Genomic DNA, 16663 nt, shown 5'->3' with positions numbered 1-16663 from the left:
ATACCCATTATCCCTGCTTAACAGGAGATAAATCAGGAGCTAAAAATAGGCCCCCAGAGTGGACGGAGGGATGGATGGATGCACGCCTGCCCGTGCAGATCCTGGGCGGCGGTCATGGGAGGCTGCTTCTGGCCCTTCCTGGGGTCAAGCACCAACACCCCCACCGCACCCTTTCATTCCTGGGAGGGCCCTTGGCTCAGTCCAGGAAGAACGCGGTCAACCTGACAAGACGCTCCCCCGCCCTGGGCACCGCCCCTCCCGTGAGTGCAGTCCTCTGCTGAGGCTGGGGGGCAATAAAGGCACAACACTTCTTCAAGCACCAGATGACACTGTATTTTGCCTAAATGCCCCCAGCCCTGCAGACCCACAGACACGGTGGGGAGAGCAGCTGGGGGGCAGCTGGGACAAGGAGGGATCTGGCTACAGGGACAGGAGTCGGGGGCCCAGGTTATCCCAGAGATGGGGGTGCTGCCTGCTGACCCACCCCCATGAGGACCAGATGCAAAGCAGGAATCCCCCAATCCCCCTTCCGCGCCCCCAGGACCCCTCCCACCCGCCTGGCTGGGGCAGAGCAGGTGTGCCAGCTGGGGGCTACCCACCTTTCAGTACTGGGGCCTGGAGGTTGGCCCACCAGGCAGCAGGGTCACAGGAGACGAGGTGGGCCTGGCCTGGGGAACAGGGGGCCTCCAGGAAGTCAGGGTCAAGGATGCTGGAGACGGAGCCTGGGAACACAGTCCTGGCCGCGCCCCGGGCGCCCTCAGGGTGTGGAGCCCAGGCTGGCCTCTCAAGCGTAGGCGCTGCAGTCCCTGGGTGCAGATCCCCGTGGCTGTACTACTCCACCACCTGTCTGGGCACCTCGGCTAGCACACTGTTAGCCAGCGCTGAGGGGGCTGCCTGCAGGGCCGGGGCTGGGGGTGCACTGAGTGTCTCCAGCCGGGGCCTCCCCGTCCTCTGTCGTCCACCCCTCCACCCCCATGGCTCACACCTCTTGCCCCCTCCTAGAGCCAGGTTCACACTACGGTCTCCATCCTCTAGTGGTCCTGCCCTAGCTTGTGACCACAAACAAGAATTCAGCTGGTGGCCAGATGGGCCTGTTCACGGCACTGCTGGGCAAAATGGGACCACAGTGACTATGGCAGCCAGACGCAGCTGGCACTTTGGGAGGCCCCTCAGGGCTCCTCTGGGTGGGTGTGACCCTGCTCTGGGCAGCGGGTGGAGGCAGGGAGGGAGGGCAGGTCCCGGGGCCCAGGCCCCGCGTGGACGCTGTAAGTGGGCCCCACACCCTGCATATCTCACTGTGTCACAGATGTTTGGAAGCCACTGGAGAGCCTGCATGTGGAGGTGCACTGCCCTCTGTGGTGTCAGCCTGAGGTTCTCATGACGCAAAGGTTTGCAGGGGCTGAGGCTGCTGAGGGCAGGCAGGAAGGCGCCCATCTCTCCCCGGCACTGCCTGAGGCCTGGCCCTCCGCCCTGGCCCCAATGGGAAGCACTCACGTGCCTGAACTCCTGGAAGGGCACGAACTGCACAATGTCCCGCAGGGCAGGCTCGCCCCGGGGGGAGCGCAGGACATCGCCATCCCCATCCAGGAGCTGCGTGTTGGTGAAGTCGGTGTTGCCCACCCCCAAGATGAGGATGGGCATGGGCAGGTGGGAGGTGCGCACCGTGGCCTCCCATGTGTCCACAATGTTGGTCACCACGCCATCCGTCGGGATCAGCAGAACATGGTGTTGCTGGGGACACAGGGCAGAGGGGCTGTGGAGACCTTCAGGGCAGCTGCACCTCCCCCGTCAAACCCCAAGTCCACCGACCAGCTCTTCTCCCCGAGATGGCCAGGGGAGACCACAGACGTCCCTCAACCCACGGTTTCCAAGCTGCTCCAGGAGCTTTTTTGTGGAGCCTAAGTATTCGCGTGACCACGCTGATCTGGGAGCACCCCCCAAGGGGGCACGTTTGCCTGCCTCCGCCCTGCCTCTGACCCGAGGATGCCAGAAAGCCCACATCTTACAGACGGGACCCCAAGGCCCAGGGACCCAGGCTGACCCAGGTCTGAGGCCAGAGGAGGAGGGGTGGGGCCTGGGGTGGGAAGGGGCCCCCACACTCTGAAGAGACACTGAGATTCAAGGAATGGGCTTTGGCGAAGACACACCCTGGTCTAGCCTGGCCAGGTGCCCAGTGCATCTGCCAAGAAGACAGACTGGGACTTGCTTCAAATAAAAGTCAATTGCCAGGGTTAAAAAGACAAAACCTCTCAGTAGTCATTACTAAACACCTGAACGAGAGAAAACACACAGGAGAAGAAAGGCTCACTCTGCACCTGCAGCCCTAGAAGGGGGCTGTCCACCAGCTGGCCCAGCCCGGCCAAGTGGGCACCCAGCACTGCACCATCTCTCCAGGGAGGGAGCCCACAGATAGCCCAGCAGGCTGCCCTCTCTGAGCCCCCGACCCGAGGGTGGGGTGAACAGTCTCCTGACCGGGACTGGAGCTGCCCCACATGCCTCCTCAGCAGAACCCCCAACGCCTGCCTCCCCGAGAGTAGTGCCAGGGCCCATTTAGAGCTCACAGCCCTGTGTCTCCATCACCACCTGGAACGGAAGCTTCACCTGAGCTTGGAAACCATCACAGTTGGGGCCCTGGGAGGCCATGTGCATCAGTGAGATGGGGCGGGGCCTCACCACGGGACAGAGAGATGGTGGGAGGGAATTTCAGGTGAAGGCGTTGGGGGTGGGTCCCGGGACGCTCCCCTAGCGTCTGCCAGCATCAACCCTGCTCCGCTAAGATGGATATCTGAGCACCGACAAGGCAGAGGCAGCCTTGAGCACCTCCTGGAGTCTGGCCCCTCCCAGGGATCAGAGGACAGCGTGGAGGCCACCTGGAGGGCGAGGGCAGCAGACTCCAGTCGCGGGCCCTACTGGACACACACTGGGCTTCTTCAGCCCAGGGACCTCGTGAGGCAAGGCAGGGTCGCAGCTGGAAGGACACGCCCCCCATCAGGGCAAGGCCGTATCTCAACCTCGTTCTAACTGGAAAAGCCATCAGGGCATGGACAGGAACGGTCACCTTTTAGCTGTGAAGATGGCCTGAGGGCTCTATTTTCTCTCTCGAAGAGGCTTATACTGATGTTGGCCAATGAAATTATGTGTCTGGGACTCGCTTTAGAATAAAGCGGGACCACGACTGCTGAATGTGACCCTGACTCCAGACTGGATCCTGAGCCAGAAATAACACTGCGATGGAATTACTACTGGGGCAACTAACGAAGCGGGAGTGTGTTCTACAGATGAAGCGCCGCATCCAAACTGTCACCTGGATCAGCACCTGGGCTGCGGGTGTGTGAGGGACACCGGGCCTGAGGGCGGACGGGCTGGGAGGACAAGAGGCTGCAGCCCAGGCCCCTCTCCCCATGAGGGGCGACCAGAGTCTGGACGGAGCACGGCTGGGAGGAAGAGCCCAGACCAGGAGACCCGGACACGGGCAGGGCAGGTCCTGGGACAATGTGGATGCGTCGGGTGAGACAAGATGGGGGCACCTTCAGTGCTGGGCTGGGGGGTCAGGAGGCCAGCAGGCAGCTCTCAAACGGCTCAGAAAGAAGACATAATAATGTACAATGTGGGGCCGGGAAGCGGGGGAGGGAGGGAGTTGGGGAGGGGAACTGCAAGAAGTGGGTGCCAGGTGGGTCCAGGGGGGGTGTGCTGTTCTTCCATAAACTTGATGTTTTTTTCAAGATAAAAAGCTGGAAGAAAGTAACAGAGCAGCGCAGCACAGCAGCACAGCCAGGCTCACAAAGCACCGTGACAACCAAAGCGGGGCCGGGCTTCAGCACAGCGCTATTCATGCAAATTAAACACATACAAACACAGTAACAACGTTTGTACAACAGAACAGCAAACAGCGTGGATGTCAGCAAATCAGCCTCCAGGGTGAGAATTCACCTGTGCAGAGCTCAGTCCCCGGCGCCCCTCCTCGCTCGGTCCAGCCACACTGGCCTCCTGCTCCCTGCCTCATGGCCTTTGCACAGGCTGTCCCCTTGGCCTCTGTGACCTCTATGCACCCCCCTCTCACACAGCTGCCCCCACTCCTGCCCTGTTCCCCCAAAGCAGGCAGCACCTCCTGATGCACCTGGTCCCCACTGCGCCCCAGCCCCAGGCACCTACGGAGCCCTCCTGGGTGTGCGGCTCAGCTGTAGCCCTGCGGGCCACCTTGGAGATGATGGGTGCCACATTGGCGGGGCCGTAGAGCTGGACCCCGGGCAGGCAGTTCTGGTAGGCCTCCACCACACCCTGGATGCCTGCGGGGGGAGGAGGGTGAGCCTGGCCCCGCGGCACCCCCACCCGAGGCGCCCCTGTCCGACCTTCACACTCGTCGTCCTTGGGGTTGAAGTTGATGGCAAAGTCATGGGACACCTGGGTGGGCACAGAAAGGACCTGTCAGCTGGCTCCCCCCCAGGAACCCACACCCCCATCTATTTATTGGGAGAGGTAGGTTTGGAGCCCCTGGGGCCACCACGTGTGGAGGGAGTCACCAGGACAGAGGTGGACAGACAGACCAGGGCTGGGCATCACTCCAGCCCTGGAACCAGCAAGACCTGAAGCTTCAGAGTTGCTAGCCAGTCAGTGCCCCACCACCACCAAGTTTTCTGTTTAAGCCAGTTGAATGTCCTTTCTAACTGGAAGATTCTGGGCTAATGTCCCCCGTTCTCCCGACAGGGCCGAAGGGCTGTCTTCGGTCATGAGAGCACTGGTGCTGGGATGTCACAGGTCAGCCCTCTGGTGGAGGGAGGGCCGGTGCCTGCACCTGCTTGTCACCCGCCACACAGCGCCCCATATTTGGGAGGGATCCGGGCTCCAAACCCCAGAGCAGGGAGCCTCTTGTCGCTGGAAGAGAGGTGGCCTCGTCACCCAGGGTCTCTGATTACCCTGGTCGGTGGGGGGCACACTGGGGAGACACTGACAGAACAAGGAGATCAGGCTGACACTTTTGGGGGCCCCAGGCCCCGCCCCAAACTACATGGGGGAACTGAGGTTCAAAGCCATGAAGAAGCCGCCCAGCACACAGGCAGGCAGGGGAGGACCTTGGCCCCCTTCACCCTCAAGGAGCCTCAGTTTATCATCTGTGAAGTGGGACTCGGGTCCTTCCGTGTCTGTGTGAAGGACAAAAGAGGCCACGTGGGTAGGGGTGGCCCTGCCTTGGTCCCTGGGGCTGCTGCAGGCAGAGCCTGGGGAGCAGGGAGGTTGGCGCACCTGTTATAGTCCTGGCAGATCTCGCCCACGGCCACCAGGGCCTGCAGGTACTCATTGGGCTGGAAGGGGTTGATGTAGTGCAGGGAGCAGCTGTTCCGAGGGCCTCCATTGGAGGCGATGAAGTCAATGGCCGCCTGCAGAGGTTCCAGGTGATGAGCCGGGAGTCCCTCCCACTGGGGCTGGGATGGGCACCTGCAGCCACCTCCAACAGGTAAGGGAGGGAAACCGAGGCTCGGCTGCGAGGAAGGCTGGTGGTGAGCCCCAGGGCCCGGCTCTGTGCAGGGCAGGACCAGAGGGGAACAGACCTCCTAGCTGACGTGCCAACCCCAAGGCTCCTGGCTCTCCAGAGGAAGCCAGCGCGCCTCTGTAGGCCCACAGGGAGCCGGGGAGGTCACCCTGGACCTCCCGCAGAGTCCTGGCCCTGCCCATAGCCTGACCAGTGGGGGCGAGGCACTGGGAGGGGCCCAGAGGCGGGACCAGGCAGGTCTTCTCAGCCACCACCCTCCCAGTGCAGGACCTGGGAGGAGAAAGCCTGAGCTGGGGTCCCCTTGAAGCACCCCCTAGTCACTTTCCTCCGGCCTGGAGCACGAAGGCCATGCAGAAGGGCCTCACTGTACCCACGTCCCTGCACATGTCCACACCAGGGTGCTAAGCTGGGCCCTGTGTTACGTTCAGAGTGGGGAGGGCCGTCGGGAGGCCTGGGGTGGCGCCCAGGTGCTGACCACCCCCATCCCACTGGGATGTACTCCAGCTGGCTGCGTGGAGGGGTCTGTGGACTCACCGTGAAGTGGATCTGGCAGCCACCCATGATGCAGTCCAGCGAAGAGCAGACCCTGAAGAACTTCCAGGACGGCTGGCCGAGGCCAGGGCTTCCGGGGCTCCTGGGGCCTGCCCTCCCCCAGGGATATGGGGGCAGGAGCCCAGCAGCCTCCATCCCCTCCCCTCAGGCCCTCAGGCAGCCTGAACACACATCTTCCCCCTCCACCCCTCCTACCTCCACATTCTGGGGACCACCAGACCTCCGGGAGGGGAGCCCTTGAGGGTCCATCGGACAATGGGGGGCCTTGCAGGGAAGGGCTTGCGGCCCCGCTGGGCACTGACTCTCAGCAGTTTGGGCGGAAGCCCCCTCCCCCACCGTGGGCGGGTGGGGAGGGTCTGCAGGCTGCCCTGAGGCCCACCTCCAGGTCTGCCGGGACCACCACCCCAGAGTTCTTGTAATTGCCTCCTCTGCTTGTACTTGGCGTTCACGCAGTCCCGCTGGGCCTGGGGGACAGGGACAGGCAGGGGCCCCACACCACAGTGCCAGTGCCCAGCATCCACCCCAAGGGGCAGGGGAGGCCTGAAAGCCTCGCCCTGGTTTTCCCAACTCTAACAAAGCAAAGGACCGACCAGGGTCCCTACTCTGGCCACCTGGCAGGGCGGTTGTCATTCTGTCCTCAATTTCCTCCTCTAATGCCATCACGACTTCTGCAGCAACGCAGCACAGCCCAGGGCGCCCCTCTGGCCCTGCTGCTGCTCCCCAGCAGCTCACCTGGTCCTCTGCAAAGGCTTTCTGCAACTGCTCCAAGGTGGTGGAGAATTCTCCAATCAAGTCGTGCTTCCTGCGGGAATCATAATCCCAGACGAGGCACTGGGGAGCCCAGGAGCCCTCAGCCCCCTGCCCCTCTGGGGCCCCCAGCCTGGGCAGCCCCTCCCCACCACCCCTCCCCATGAACCCCAACTCCAAGGTGTGATCTGGCAGGACTGGCCCTGCCCCATCACAGACCCCACCCCGGCCCCCAGCCCAGCCCCGCCTCACCCACCTTCAGAGGCCGAGACTCCTCACAGCTGCACAGGCTGCTCAGAGGCACTTTGAAAGGCTGCCACGTGGAACACATCGTTCTCCACCACGTGTGAGCCAGGAGGGGCCAGCGGCCCCGGGGGCTCTGCCTCAGGTTCCAGAGCTTCGTCCTGAGCCTCGCTCCTTCACAACTTCCCCCCGTTCCTGGAACACCTGGACCCCTTTTCCCTTGGTCTTTTTTCATTCAAGTGAATTTATCTCAGAAGGAAATGCTCTCCCTCTGCTGTAACTGCTGTGAATCCAGTTTCAGGGGCAGGTAGTGACAAGGCCCTGCTCAAAGGCAGGTGGCGGTGTGGGGCCGGGGGATGCAGAGGGGCAGCAGTGACAGCTCCCTCCCCGCCCTCCCACGCCCACCCCTGGGTGCTGGGCAGGGACCCCCACCTCTGTCCTGTACACCAGCTGCTCACTCTGAGCGTCACTGAGCAGTTACAGCTCCAGGAAGGGGTCCGGCTTGCTGAAGAAGTCCTGCAGGAGGAGCAGAGGCTTTGCCTGGCAAGGCGGGGAACGCGGCGGTGGGGGAACACCAGGTTCAGCCCCTTCCTGGCTCTGAGGAGGGTCTTCCTCCTCAAGAGCCCCTGAGCCCCCAGGCCTCACCCTCCCTGGCCCCCCAGCACCCCCTCTGTGACTCCGCCCCAGTGTCTGGCTCTGCTTCTCTCTGGCCACATGTTGCGTTCTCCCACCTTCAGCCTCCCTTGGGGGAGGCAGCAGGGATGCCCCACACCAGGTCAGACCCCTGCTCTGTGCCCCACCCCATGTGAGAGCCAACAGAACCAGAACCGAGTTCAGATCCATTTCCTCCTCTGTCTGGATGGGGGACCTCGCTGAGCATGTGTCCCCCTCCCTAAACAGGCGGTTAGGGCCCGCCACAGGGGGCCGCGGGGATTCTGGGTGGGGCCCAGCAGAGACAATGACAGAACAGGCCCTTGACTGCAGCATGGGAGCCTGGCGGCCCCCTTCCCCAACCCCGCGGCTCTGGGAGCTCCTCACTCCACACCCACTAGTTTCCCTGTGGACACAAGTGTAGTCCTGTCTGCACCTCCTTACAGGGAAGAAGCAGTGCTTTTCTCAGGCTGGCCCTGGCCCCCACCTGCCATGGGCCCCCCTCACCTTGTCGTCTAGCTTCCTGGCCCGGAAGGAGAGCTCCACGCAGCCTTTGTTTCCCGAGATGTCCTCGGCAGTCTCCTGGGGGCAGGGAAGCCTCAGCTCCAGGCTGGGCAGGAAGGGCTGACCAGACCCATCATGGGCCCTCAGGCTCCAGACTGCCAACTACCACCCTTCCTGGTCCAGCTGCAACCCATCCTGAGGGAGGTGACTGGACGCCCCAGCAGCCTGGGCCTTCGGGGCAGTGAGGTCAGGCCTGGGTCTGAAGGGGGAAGGCGGGGCCTCACCGTGATGGTGGACTTGCCAGCCTTCCTGCCAAACTTCAGCAACAACACTCGGGTCACCTTCTTCTGAGCCACAATCTGCAAGTCAGAAGAGGCAATGGGGCGGGGGGGGGGGGTCCGCGCCTGCTCTCCTGGGGACCCTAACCCGCCCTCGGTGACCTGACTCCTCAAAACGTACCACTCAGGGCCCCTTGGGGCCTGGATCTGACTAGTCCTCTGTCCTCTCTCCCTCTGCCAGGCATCCTCACCTCCCTGCCTCATGGGCCCTCCCACCTACCACGGTCAGGTGAGAAAACAGGTTCAGAGATGAGGGAGAATGCCAGGGTCCCCTCGGTCAGCACACATGTGACCTGCGGCAAAAGCAGTGCATCGGCCCTGGGAGCCTCCCAAGCCAGGGCTGGCCTGCGCTGGGCCCTCCGAGGGGTCTCGGCCTCCCCCTCCTCCCACCAGGCTGCAGCCCCTTCAGGCTATAACCCACTAACTGGGCCAAGAGTTGACACAGGGACACCAGAGGGCAGCTCTCAGGCTGGCCTGCAGACCAGACAGAAGCTGACCGCCCCTCATGGCAGCTGCAGGACCAGCGACTGCACTGTGTGTGGGCACTCTAGCCTCTGCATGGCCAGCTCTGACCCTCACCGCCCCGACTGAGCTGAGACAGACGGGAAACAGGACCCCCACCCCCACCCCAGTCTGCCTGGCTGACGGCTCTGAGCATTCAAGAACGTTTTGTGCAGAAGAGAAACCATCCCAGGTGGGGGAAGCTGAGGCCAAAACGGGCCTCAGGTGGGAGAGCTTGGTGTGAGGTGCGAAGGGTGGGGCCCCACGCCAGGCCCCCGATTCTCTCAGTTGAAGGCTCACTTCTGGGCTCTCCTATGGAGAAATGGGACAGCTGCTTTGATGAATGACCGTGCCTCCTGCAAGCCTGGTTTACTTGCGCCTCAGCTCCCGCTGAGGTGCCGATGTCAACAAGGTCCCCGTTTTCCAGATGAGGAAGTGCAGCCCAGGCAGAGGTCAGGGTCCGTGCTGCACCCCTGGGACTTGAAGTGTCCAAGCCTTTGGCCACTGAGGCGGCCCTACCAGCCCAGACCAGAATGGCTGCCAAGCAGGAGGTCCTGAGGACCTTTCCATAATCTAAAGTGTGCGTGTTTACCCAGACATGTGCGTGTCCACACATGTGTCCGTGTGTGCCGTGCACAGGTCTACGTGTGCAGGCATGCACACACTTGTTTGCACACGGATGTCTGTGCAAGCATGGGCTTTTACATGCCTCTATGCATGTGAGTTTTTTTGAGCAAAGACCAATTTGTATTCCATATTTCCCTTTTATTTATTTTGGAGGGGGAGGTAATTAGGTTTATTTATTTATTTATTCTTAGAGGAGGTACCAGGGATTGAACCCAGGACCTTGTACATGCTTAAGCATGCACTCTACCACTTGAGCTACACCCTCCCCCCAGAAGAAATGCCATATTTCCCTTTTTAAATCTCCACTTCTTCTTGGAGGGGAAAATTATCTTTCACTAACTTCATCTTAACATCATTCAAAAAAAATCCATTTTCATCAATAGACTACACTGAAATGGTTTCCAGAGCGGATGTTAATTAAAGCTGTCACATAAACAGAGTCACATCTTCTCTGAACAAGTCTTATTTCATGCTGGACATGCATATTTCCATGTGTGTCCCTGTATGTGGTCCCCGTCTTCCATGCTCACGAGGGCAGCTGGGGGCCAGGCTGGGTGGACCGCCGCCCTGTGCAGGATTGTGCCCTGCGTGGGTCTTGGTCCTTTTATCTGACAGAAGGCTCTACCCGCCCATCTCCAGCCCAGGCAGCAGCATGGATGAGTCACCCAGACATCATGTTGGGTAAAAGAAATCAGACACAAATGAGAACATCCCATAAGATTCACGGACATGAAATTCTAGGACAGGCAGAGCTATCAGGGCGGGGGTCGTGCTGAGAGGAGCAGGGGAACCTGCAGGTGATGAGAATGTTCCATGTAATCTGGGTGACGGTCAGGTGGACCACCGTCTAAGCTCATCAGTCTCAACCCTCAAGGTCTACACATTTTACTGTGTGTACATTACACCTCAATAAAAAGCAGTGCCCTTGTAGCCCTCACAAGAATTTAACGTGTGACACACGGAGTGTTCAGCACAGAGCCTAGCGCTAAGTAGCCTGGCTGGTGGCGAGAGCAGGCACTCCTGTCACACTGATAATGGAGGAGCTGACGGACGACTGGAGTGGAGGATACAGTGTCCCTCAGGTGGGAGCTGGACCAACAGGCCACGGGGAGAGACACGGGAAGGGCTCCCTTGTGTCATTCAAGTGAAGAAAGCAAGCTACAGAACAGTGTATGCCATTTGTGTTTTCTAATATATAAATATAGAGAAAAGAGCACGCGTTCCTTGGCTCTAGTGAGAAGACGTCTCTGCAGAAGAATGTAATGGCCCTGGAGACAGAGAAGGAGGGAAGCCTTCCATGTGTGCCTATCACACTTTCTGGATTTGGATCCATATTACCCAGTTCAAAATTACATATTTTTAAAAATAACCTTTTTAGGAGAAGGAGCTGTGGAGACAGGCAGCGCTGGGGGTCATGCTGGTACACAGTTGGCATCTATTCATTGTCCCCATGCCACCACTGCCATAGAGCCAGCCCTCAGGACCTGCCCAAGTGCCCATCCTTCCCCCGCCCTCCCAAGGGGATGGGCACTCACCTGCCCCAAGGTGCACTCCACGCCCCCCAGGAAGTTGTCTCCCCGACAGCTCAGGCTACTGGGCCCTTGGGCGTCATAGACCTCAGAGCGCAGCTTCTGCACCTCCTCAAAGCAGTAGCCGAGCGTGAAGGCCTTGGGGAACACCAGGTGCAGGCTGCTCCGGACCACCTCGGTTCTGTCCACCTGCTGGCAGCGCCGGCAGCAGCTCAGGGTCCCCTTCCCCTCCCATATGCCCTCAGGTGGTCCTTGCTTCCAGACTGTGTTGTGGGAAGACCCCACCCCACAAGATGCTGCGAGGCTCCAGGCCGCCCCTGGGGCGTCATTACCCTCCCTCACTCCTCACTCCCCAGGCCACCCACATCGCAGATGGGGAAACAGGCTCAGAAGGGGGAAGGGTGGGGCCCAAGGGCACCCCAAGTCAGGGACAGAGTCGGATTGGAACCCTGGACAGTGAAACCAAAAGCAGGTATCTGTCTCTGGTGGTCCGGAGATGACAAGAGACCGTACACAGTCACGGATCAGAAGGTCGCGGCGCTCCTGGCCTCCGAGCCCCTGGGCTCTTGGGCCCAGACGCGTCCCCCGCCACCGCCCCACCCCGCGTGCCGCCACCCCGCCAGGGGGCGCCAGAGCGCGGGAGGGGCCCGCCGGCGGGGAGAGCCTGGAGCCGCCGCGGGCTCGGGCCCCCGCTCCCCTGCTCACCAGCCCCTTCAGCCCCTGACCTCGGCTCGCGCCCCGATCTCCTGCTCTTTCGAGGTGAAGCCACGCGTCTCGCGTGAGATGTTGACCGAGAAAGCGCTTCGTCCGGCGCGGAGCGCCCGGAGCCGTCGCCGCGACCCGCCCGCGGGGAGGGCTGGGCTGGGCTGGGATGACGAGGGCAGCGGGCCCCGTGGAAGCCCCGCTCCTGCGCAGGCGCCCCGGGCACTCCCAGGACGAGAGGTTTGAGGGGGAGCCCCGTGGCTCAGAGACCCGCCCGCCCAGAGCCAGGTCCCCAACCCTGGCCACACACGCCAGGCTGCCCTGGCCACGCGCCGAGGTCCCTGGGGACCCCGCCAGTCTTCAAGAACAGGAGAAGCGACAGGCTGGGGGGCCCTGCAGATGGGGCGTCCCAGTCTCGGAGATCAAGTCCTCGGCTCCCAGAGAGCTCCGGCCCCGGTCGGCCGCTCCCCTCCGGGCCCTCCCTGCTCCAGGTCCGGGCACCTCCGCCTTGCGAAGGAGGACCCGGCAGAAAAGCCGCGCTCCTGGTTGCCCCTCGGGCGGAGAGGGACCGGCGACCCCAGTCCAACCCCTGCCCCTCCACTCCTTTCTGCCCCTTAGGCAGGCCTCCTGCGGCGCCTCTCTGGCCCCGGAGGCACCCCCCAACCCTGGGTCGCACCCCCCACTCCAGCGCTCCTCTCTCTGCTTGGAGCTCCCTGTGCAGGTCCGCCTCCAGCCCACTCCGGACACCTCCACTGCCACAGCTCCTGGGCACGCACCCCTAGACCCGGTAACCCCACCCGTGACCCTGAGCTCAGCCCCAGCTCCGACGCCGCTGCCTTGGGCCCCATTAGCTTCCCACACCCACCTCGGTCTCTGCATCCCCAGCTCCAGGACACCAGTCCCCACTTGGCACCACCGTCCATCCCTAGGCCTCTTCCCTCTGCACCCCCGCCCTCGCCCCTACCTGCACCCATTGGCTCTGCGACTGCAGCAGCAGCACCACGCTGGGGTCGGGCTGTGAGCGGGTCGCAGGTCGCGGTCCAGCAGGTGCCGGCAGCTGAGCCGCAGTTCCACCTTCGAGGCGCAGGGCGCTGGTACCACCCCGCGGGCCGCCTCCTCCACCGCGCGCTCCGACCTTGCGCTCGTGCTCCCGGCGCTGGCGCTCAGGGACCCGTCTGGGCGCACCAAGGGGCCGCTGTCCGCGAATCCACGCCTTGGCCGCCCGGGGAAATGATGGCCGGGCCAGGCGTGGCCGCGCTTCTCTCCCTGTGCGCCTGCGGGGCACGGGCACACGTGGCTCTGGCGGCAGCCACCACGCGGGGACTGTAGGGGGTGGGGTGTCGGAGAGGGTGAAACAGAGGAGGGGACAGTGGAGAGGGCTAGGGGGGCGGGGAGTGGGCTCCCAGCGGTGGCCTCAGCCCGCACTTTGTCCCTATTCCCCCTCAAGGATGTCCCGGGTTAGCTGGGCTCAAATCTTCAGGGCGGAGAGTTTTGGGGTCCTGGCCATGTGCGCCCTTCCAGACTGTGCAGAGCCCCACAAGCTCCCTGGGTCAGGATCTATTCCCCAGCAGGAGGCTCTGCGCTGCCCTGGGCCTGGTCCAGGGTCCCACACAGGCAGCCCCTGTGGGAGCCAGGGGACAACAGAGGCCCAGTTTAGCACCAGATCCGCACCTCTCTCCGCATCTCTGGGATCCATCTCCAGGCCTTGCTGCATTGGTGAGGCACCAGCTCAGTCAGAAAGCAGGTAGTGGGCACCTCCTGTGTGCTGGGCACCTTGCTGGGCTGGAGACAGGAAGAACCTGTCCGCTCTCCCGAGACCTGTAGTCCCAGAACCAGTACAGCCCCCACCCCCACCCCACCCCCCCAATCCTGGTGTGGAGGGTGTCTGCGGTGAGGTCCAGAGTCTGACCAGACCGATCCTGGGGGCTCTTCCACATCTGTCCCCCACAGGAGATTGGAAGAGGCTGGGGCTCCATTCCGTCCTGAGCTACACTCCTACCCTGGACTACCTGGTCCCAGCAGTGGAAGCAGTACGGAAGAAGGGGTGTTGGTGGAGGCAGAAACCACCTCCAAGCCCAATCTCTTTGCTAGTTTCTGCCTGAAAATAGGGCATAGACCTGGCCAAAAGCCATGGTGCAAGGGCAGCAGGAAGAGGGTTAAGGTGAAGGCGCCCAAGGACCAGGGGAGCAGAGACTAGATCCCAGGTGCAGCCAAGATCTGTGAGCTCTGGAGGCTCCGGGCTGAGCCTCAGCCACCGGCACTCCGGAAGAAGATCCTGGGGTCAGAGGGCCCAGCCACTAGCAGGACAAAGACGTGGCCCGGGCAGAGGTGGGAGGCCAGAGGTTGCACTCCAGCCTCAGCAGAGGAGCTTCCACGGGTGGGAGGGTGAGCGCATCTCTAATGTGCCTGGAAGGCAAAGAACTTGTGCCCAACTTGCGGGAAAGGGAAAGGCCCAGTGGGTCAGTCTTGTGCCCGCTTCCTCCTCCTCACCAAGCCTCCCTGTCATGTCACCCCCTCTTGAAAGCTGGCCCAGATTCCAAAAGCTTCAAAAACCAGTAGTTGAAGAGTCTGCTTCTCTCTGCAGATAGTTACCAGCCTGGAGCCCCTCAGGGATCTCCAGCCCCGGCATCTGTCCCAGCCCTGCTTCCCAGAGCTGGGGGAATCCCAATCTTTAGCCCAGCAACTGTGCACGTGGGCTTGTGGTAGCTTACTGGCTCGCAGGGGCCCCATGCCCGCCCAGAGACAGCTTCCTCTGGACACCAGCTCCACCGGCACCCTAGGCAAGGCCCCTCAGCCTCTCTGAGTTTTAACAGGGATGAGGATGCGAAACCCCAGGAGGGGCGAGGCTCCGGTGGGCATCCAGCCCCACACTGGCACACTCAGCAGCTCCTGGCAAGGCTCAGGGTCATCACGTTGGCCCACCAGGCCTGGGCACTTTCCCCCAGGACCTCTCTCCCACCAGCATGGAGGACGGCTATCTCCACTGGGCACTGTTTGTGCTCCCTGTGATGGTGCTCTCCATGAACCCTCACAACAGCCCTGTTTCATAGATGAGGAAAGGGGCCAACAAAAAGCCCAGCAATTTGCTGAGGCCACCCAGCTGGCCAGTGTAAGTATCAGGCTTAAACCTGGCCTCTGTCCAGCTCTTAACCACCACACGCACAGCACCGGCGAGTAATGTGGCATTTTCACCAAAAGGGCAGAGAGGAAAGAGAATTCCGTTGGGAATTCGAGTCTCTGAGGTCCAAAGATTTACGGACCCACTGAGGTCTCCACCATAGCTTCACAGCAACAGGCCCCCCCACCCCCCGCCTTGTGGGGCGACCCTGGGCTCAGCTCCAGAGCTGACTCTGCAGGAGGGGCCAGCACGGTGGCTAGTGGAGAGAAACTGCAGAGGAAACACTGGATTCCTGTAGCCCTGGTCTTCCCCAGGGCCAGCCATGCGCAGGACCCACCGCCCACCAGCCCACGGAGGCCCCAGGGATGGGAAGGGCCCAGAAGGTGAGGGGGTGGAGCTCAGGCACCCACATGCAGGAAATGTACTGCTGTTATACTCTGCTGTTATTGTGGTGCAGAAAAATGTGTTTTCAACACATATTCCTTGTTTAAAAATTAGAAAATGTAGATAAGCAAGAAAAAAAAATTCTAGCACCCAGAAACACTTAACATTTTGATGTTTATGCCTCCAGCTCCCACGCAATCCGTTTGTATGAATTTTTTTTATTGAAGTAGTCAGTTTACAATGTTGTGTCAATTTCTGGCGTACAGCATAACAGTTCAGTCATACATCTACATACATATATTCGTTTTCATGTTCTTTTTCATTATATACTACAAGATATTGAATATAGTTCCCTGTGCCGTACAGTAGGACTTTGTTGTTTGTATGATTTTTAAAAGTTGTTTCCTACCCTTAGTGCCCTTTTTGCCAGCTTGGGGGACCGTCCTATTCCTTCTCACAGCCGAGTCTGTGGGCCTAGGACCGTGCCTGGCACATAGTAGGTACCCAGTAAATGTTGAAAGAGACCATGGTGCAGTTTCTGTTCTGTAACTTCTTTCCTTTATTCGTAACATCATATGGCCCTCTTCCATAGACTGAGTGTCTGTGTTCCCCCCAGATCTGTCTGCTGAAACCCTAGCCCTCACTGTGACAGCACTGGGGGGCCCCGGGAGGTGCTCGGGTCATAAGCATGGAGCCTTAGTGCCTTTATAAACAGGGCCCTAGACAGCTGCCTGGCCCCCAGCCGCGGGGACAGAGAAGACGCCTTCTCTGAACCAGATGCCGTCTGTTGGAGCCTCCCTCTCTGACTTGCAGCCTCCGGGACTGTGGAATCTCCGTCTGCCGTCTACAAGCCCCACCATCTGCGGCGCTTCTGTTCTGGCAGTCTGAACCCAATGAGCTCCCTCAGGGAATGTAGGTGGGGGGCTGGGAGCTGCAGCCCCCAGGGCCAAATCTGACAGCCCACTTTGTCAATCAAGTTTTACTGGGATTCGGCCATGCCTGGGGCCTGGGCGACCACTTGCTGTCTGAGGCTGATTTCGCTCTGCAAGAGCAGAGTTGAGGAGAGGGTGTAGCTCAGTGGTGGGATGCACACAATCCCCAGTGCCACCACTAGGTAAGTAAAATAACCCTAATGAACCACCCCCAGAAAACCCAAAAAAACTCTTGAGTCTCTGGGACAGACTGTATGGCCCAGAAAGCCTGAAGTACGTACTCTCTGGAGAAGGGTCTGCAGGTCTGCAGCACGAAGGTCCCTGTGGGGCCACCTAACACTCAGTCCTTT

At 61.1% G+C, this 16663-nt stretch overlaps 1 protein-coding gene across 1 annotated transcript; it reads right to left on the bottom strand.

Annotated features, from left to right (window-relative positions):
* Window positions 1-585: 585 nt before the first annotated feature.
* On the bottom strand, window positions 586-14609 carry CPNE7 (copine 7). The gene is given in 18 exon segments (XM_032464728.1): window positions 586-894; window positions 1495-1731; window positions 4153-4286; window positions 4350-4401; window positions 4818-4872; window positions 5239-5372; window positions 6020-6079; window positions 6417-6459; window positions 6461-6501; window positions 6770-6868; window positions 7041-7119; window positions 7443-7543; window positions 8186-8260; window positions 8467-8541; window positions 11184-11366; window positions 12844-12914; window positions 12917-13153; window positions 14591-14609. Coding segments are annotated over 18 exon segments (1998 nt in total). The 3' UTR covers window positions 586-591.
* Between the last annotated feature and the right edge of the window lie 2054 nt (window positions 14610-16663).

This window comes from Camelus ferus, chromosome 21, assembly GCF_009834535.1.
Source record: "Camelus ferus isolate YT-003-E chromosome 21, BCGSAC_Cfer_1.0, whole genome shotgun sequence".
Lineage (NCBI taxonomy): Eukaryota > Metazoa > Chordata > Mammalia > Artiodactyla > Camelidae > Camelus > Camelus ferus.
The sequence above is the reverse complement of the archived record's forward strand: the minus strand, read 5'-3'. Positions and strand labels throughout refer to the sequence as shown.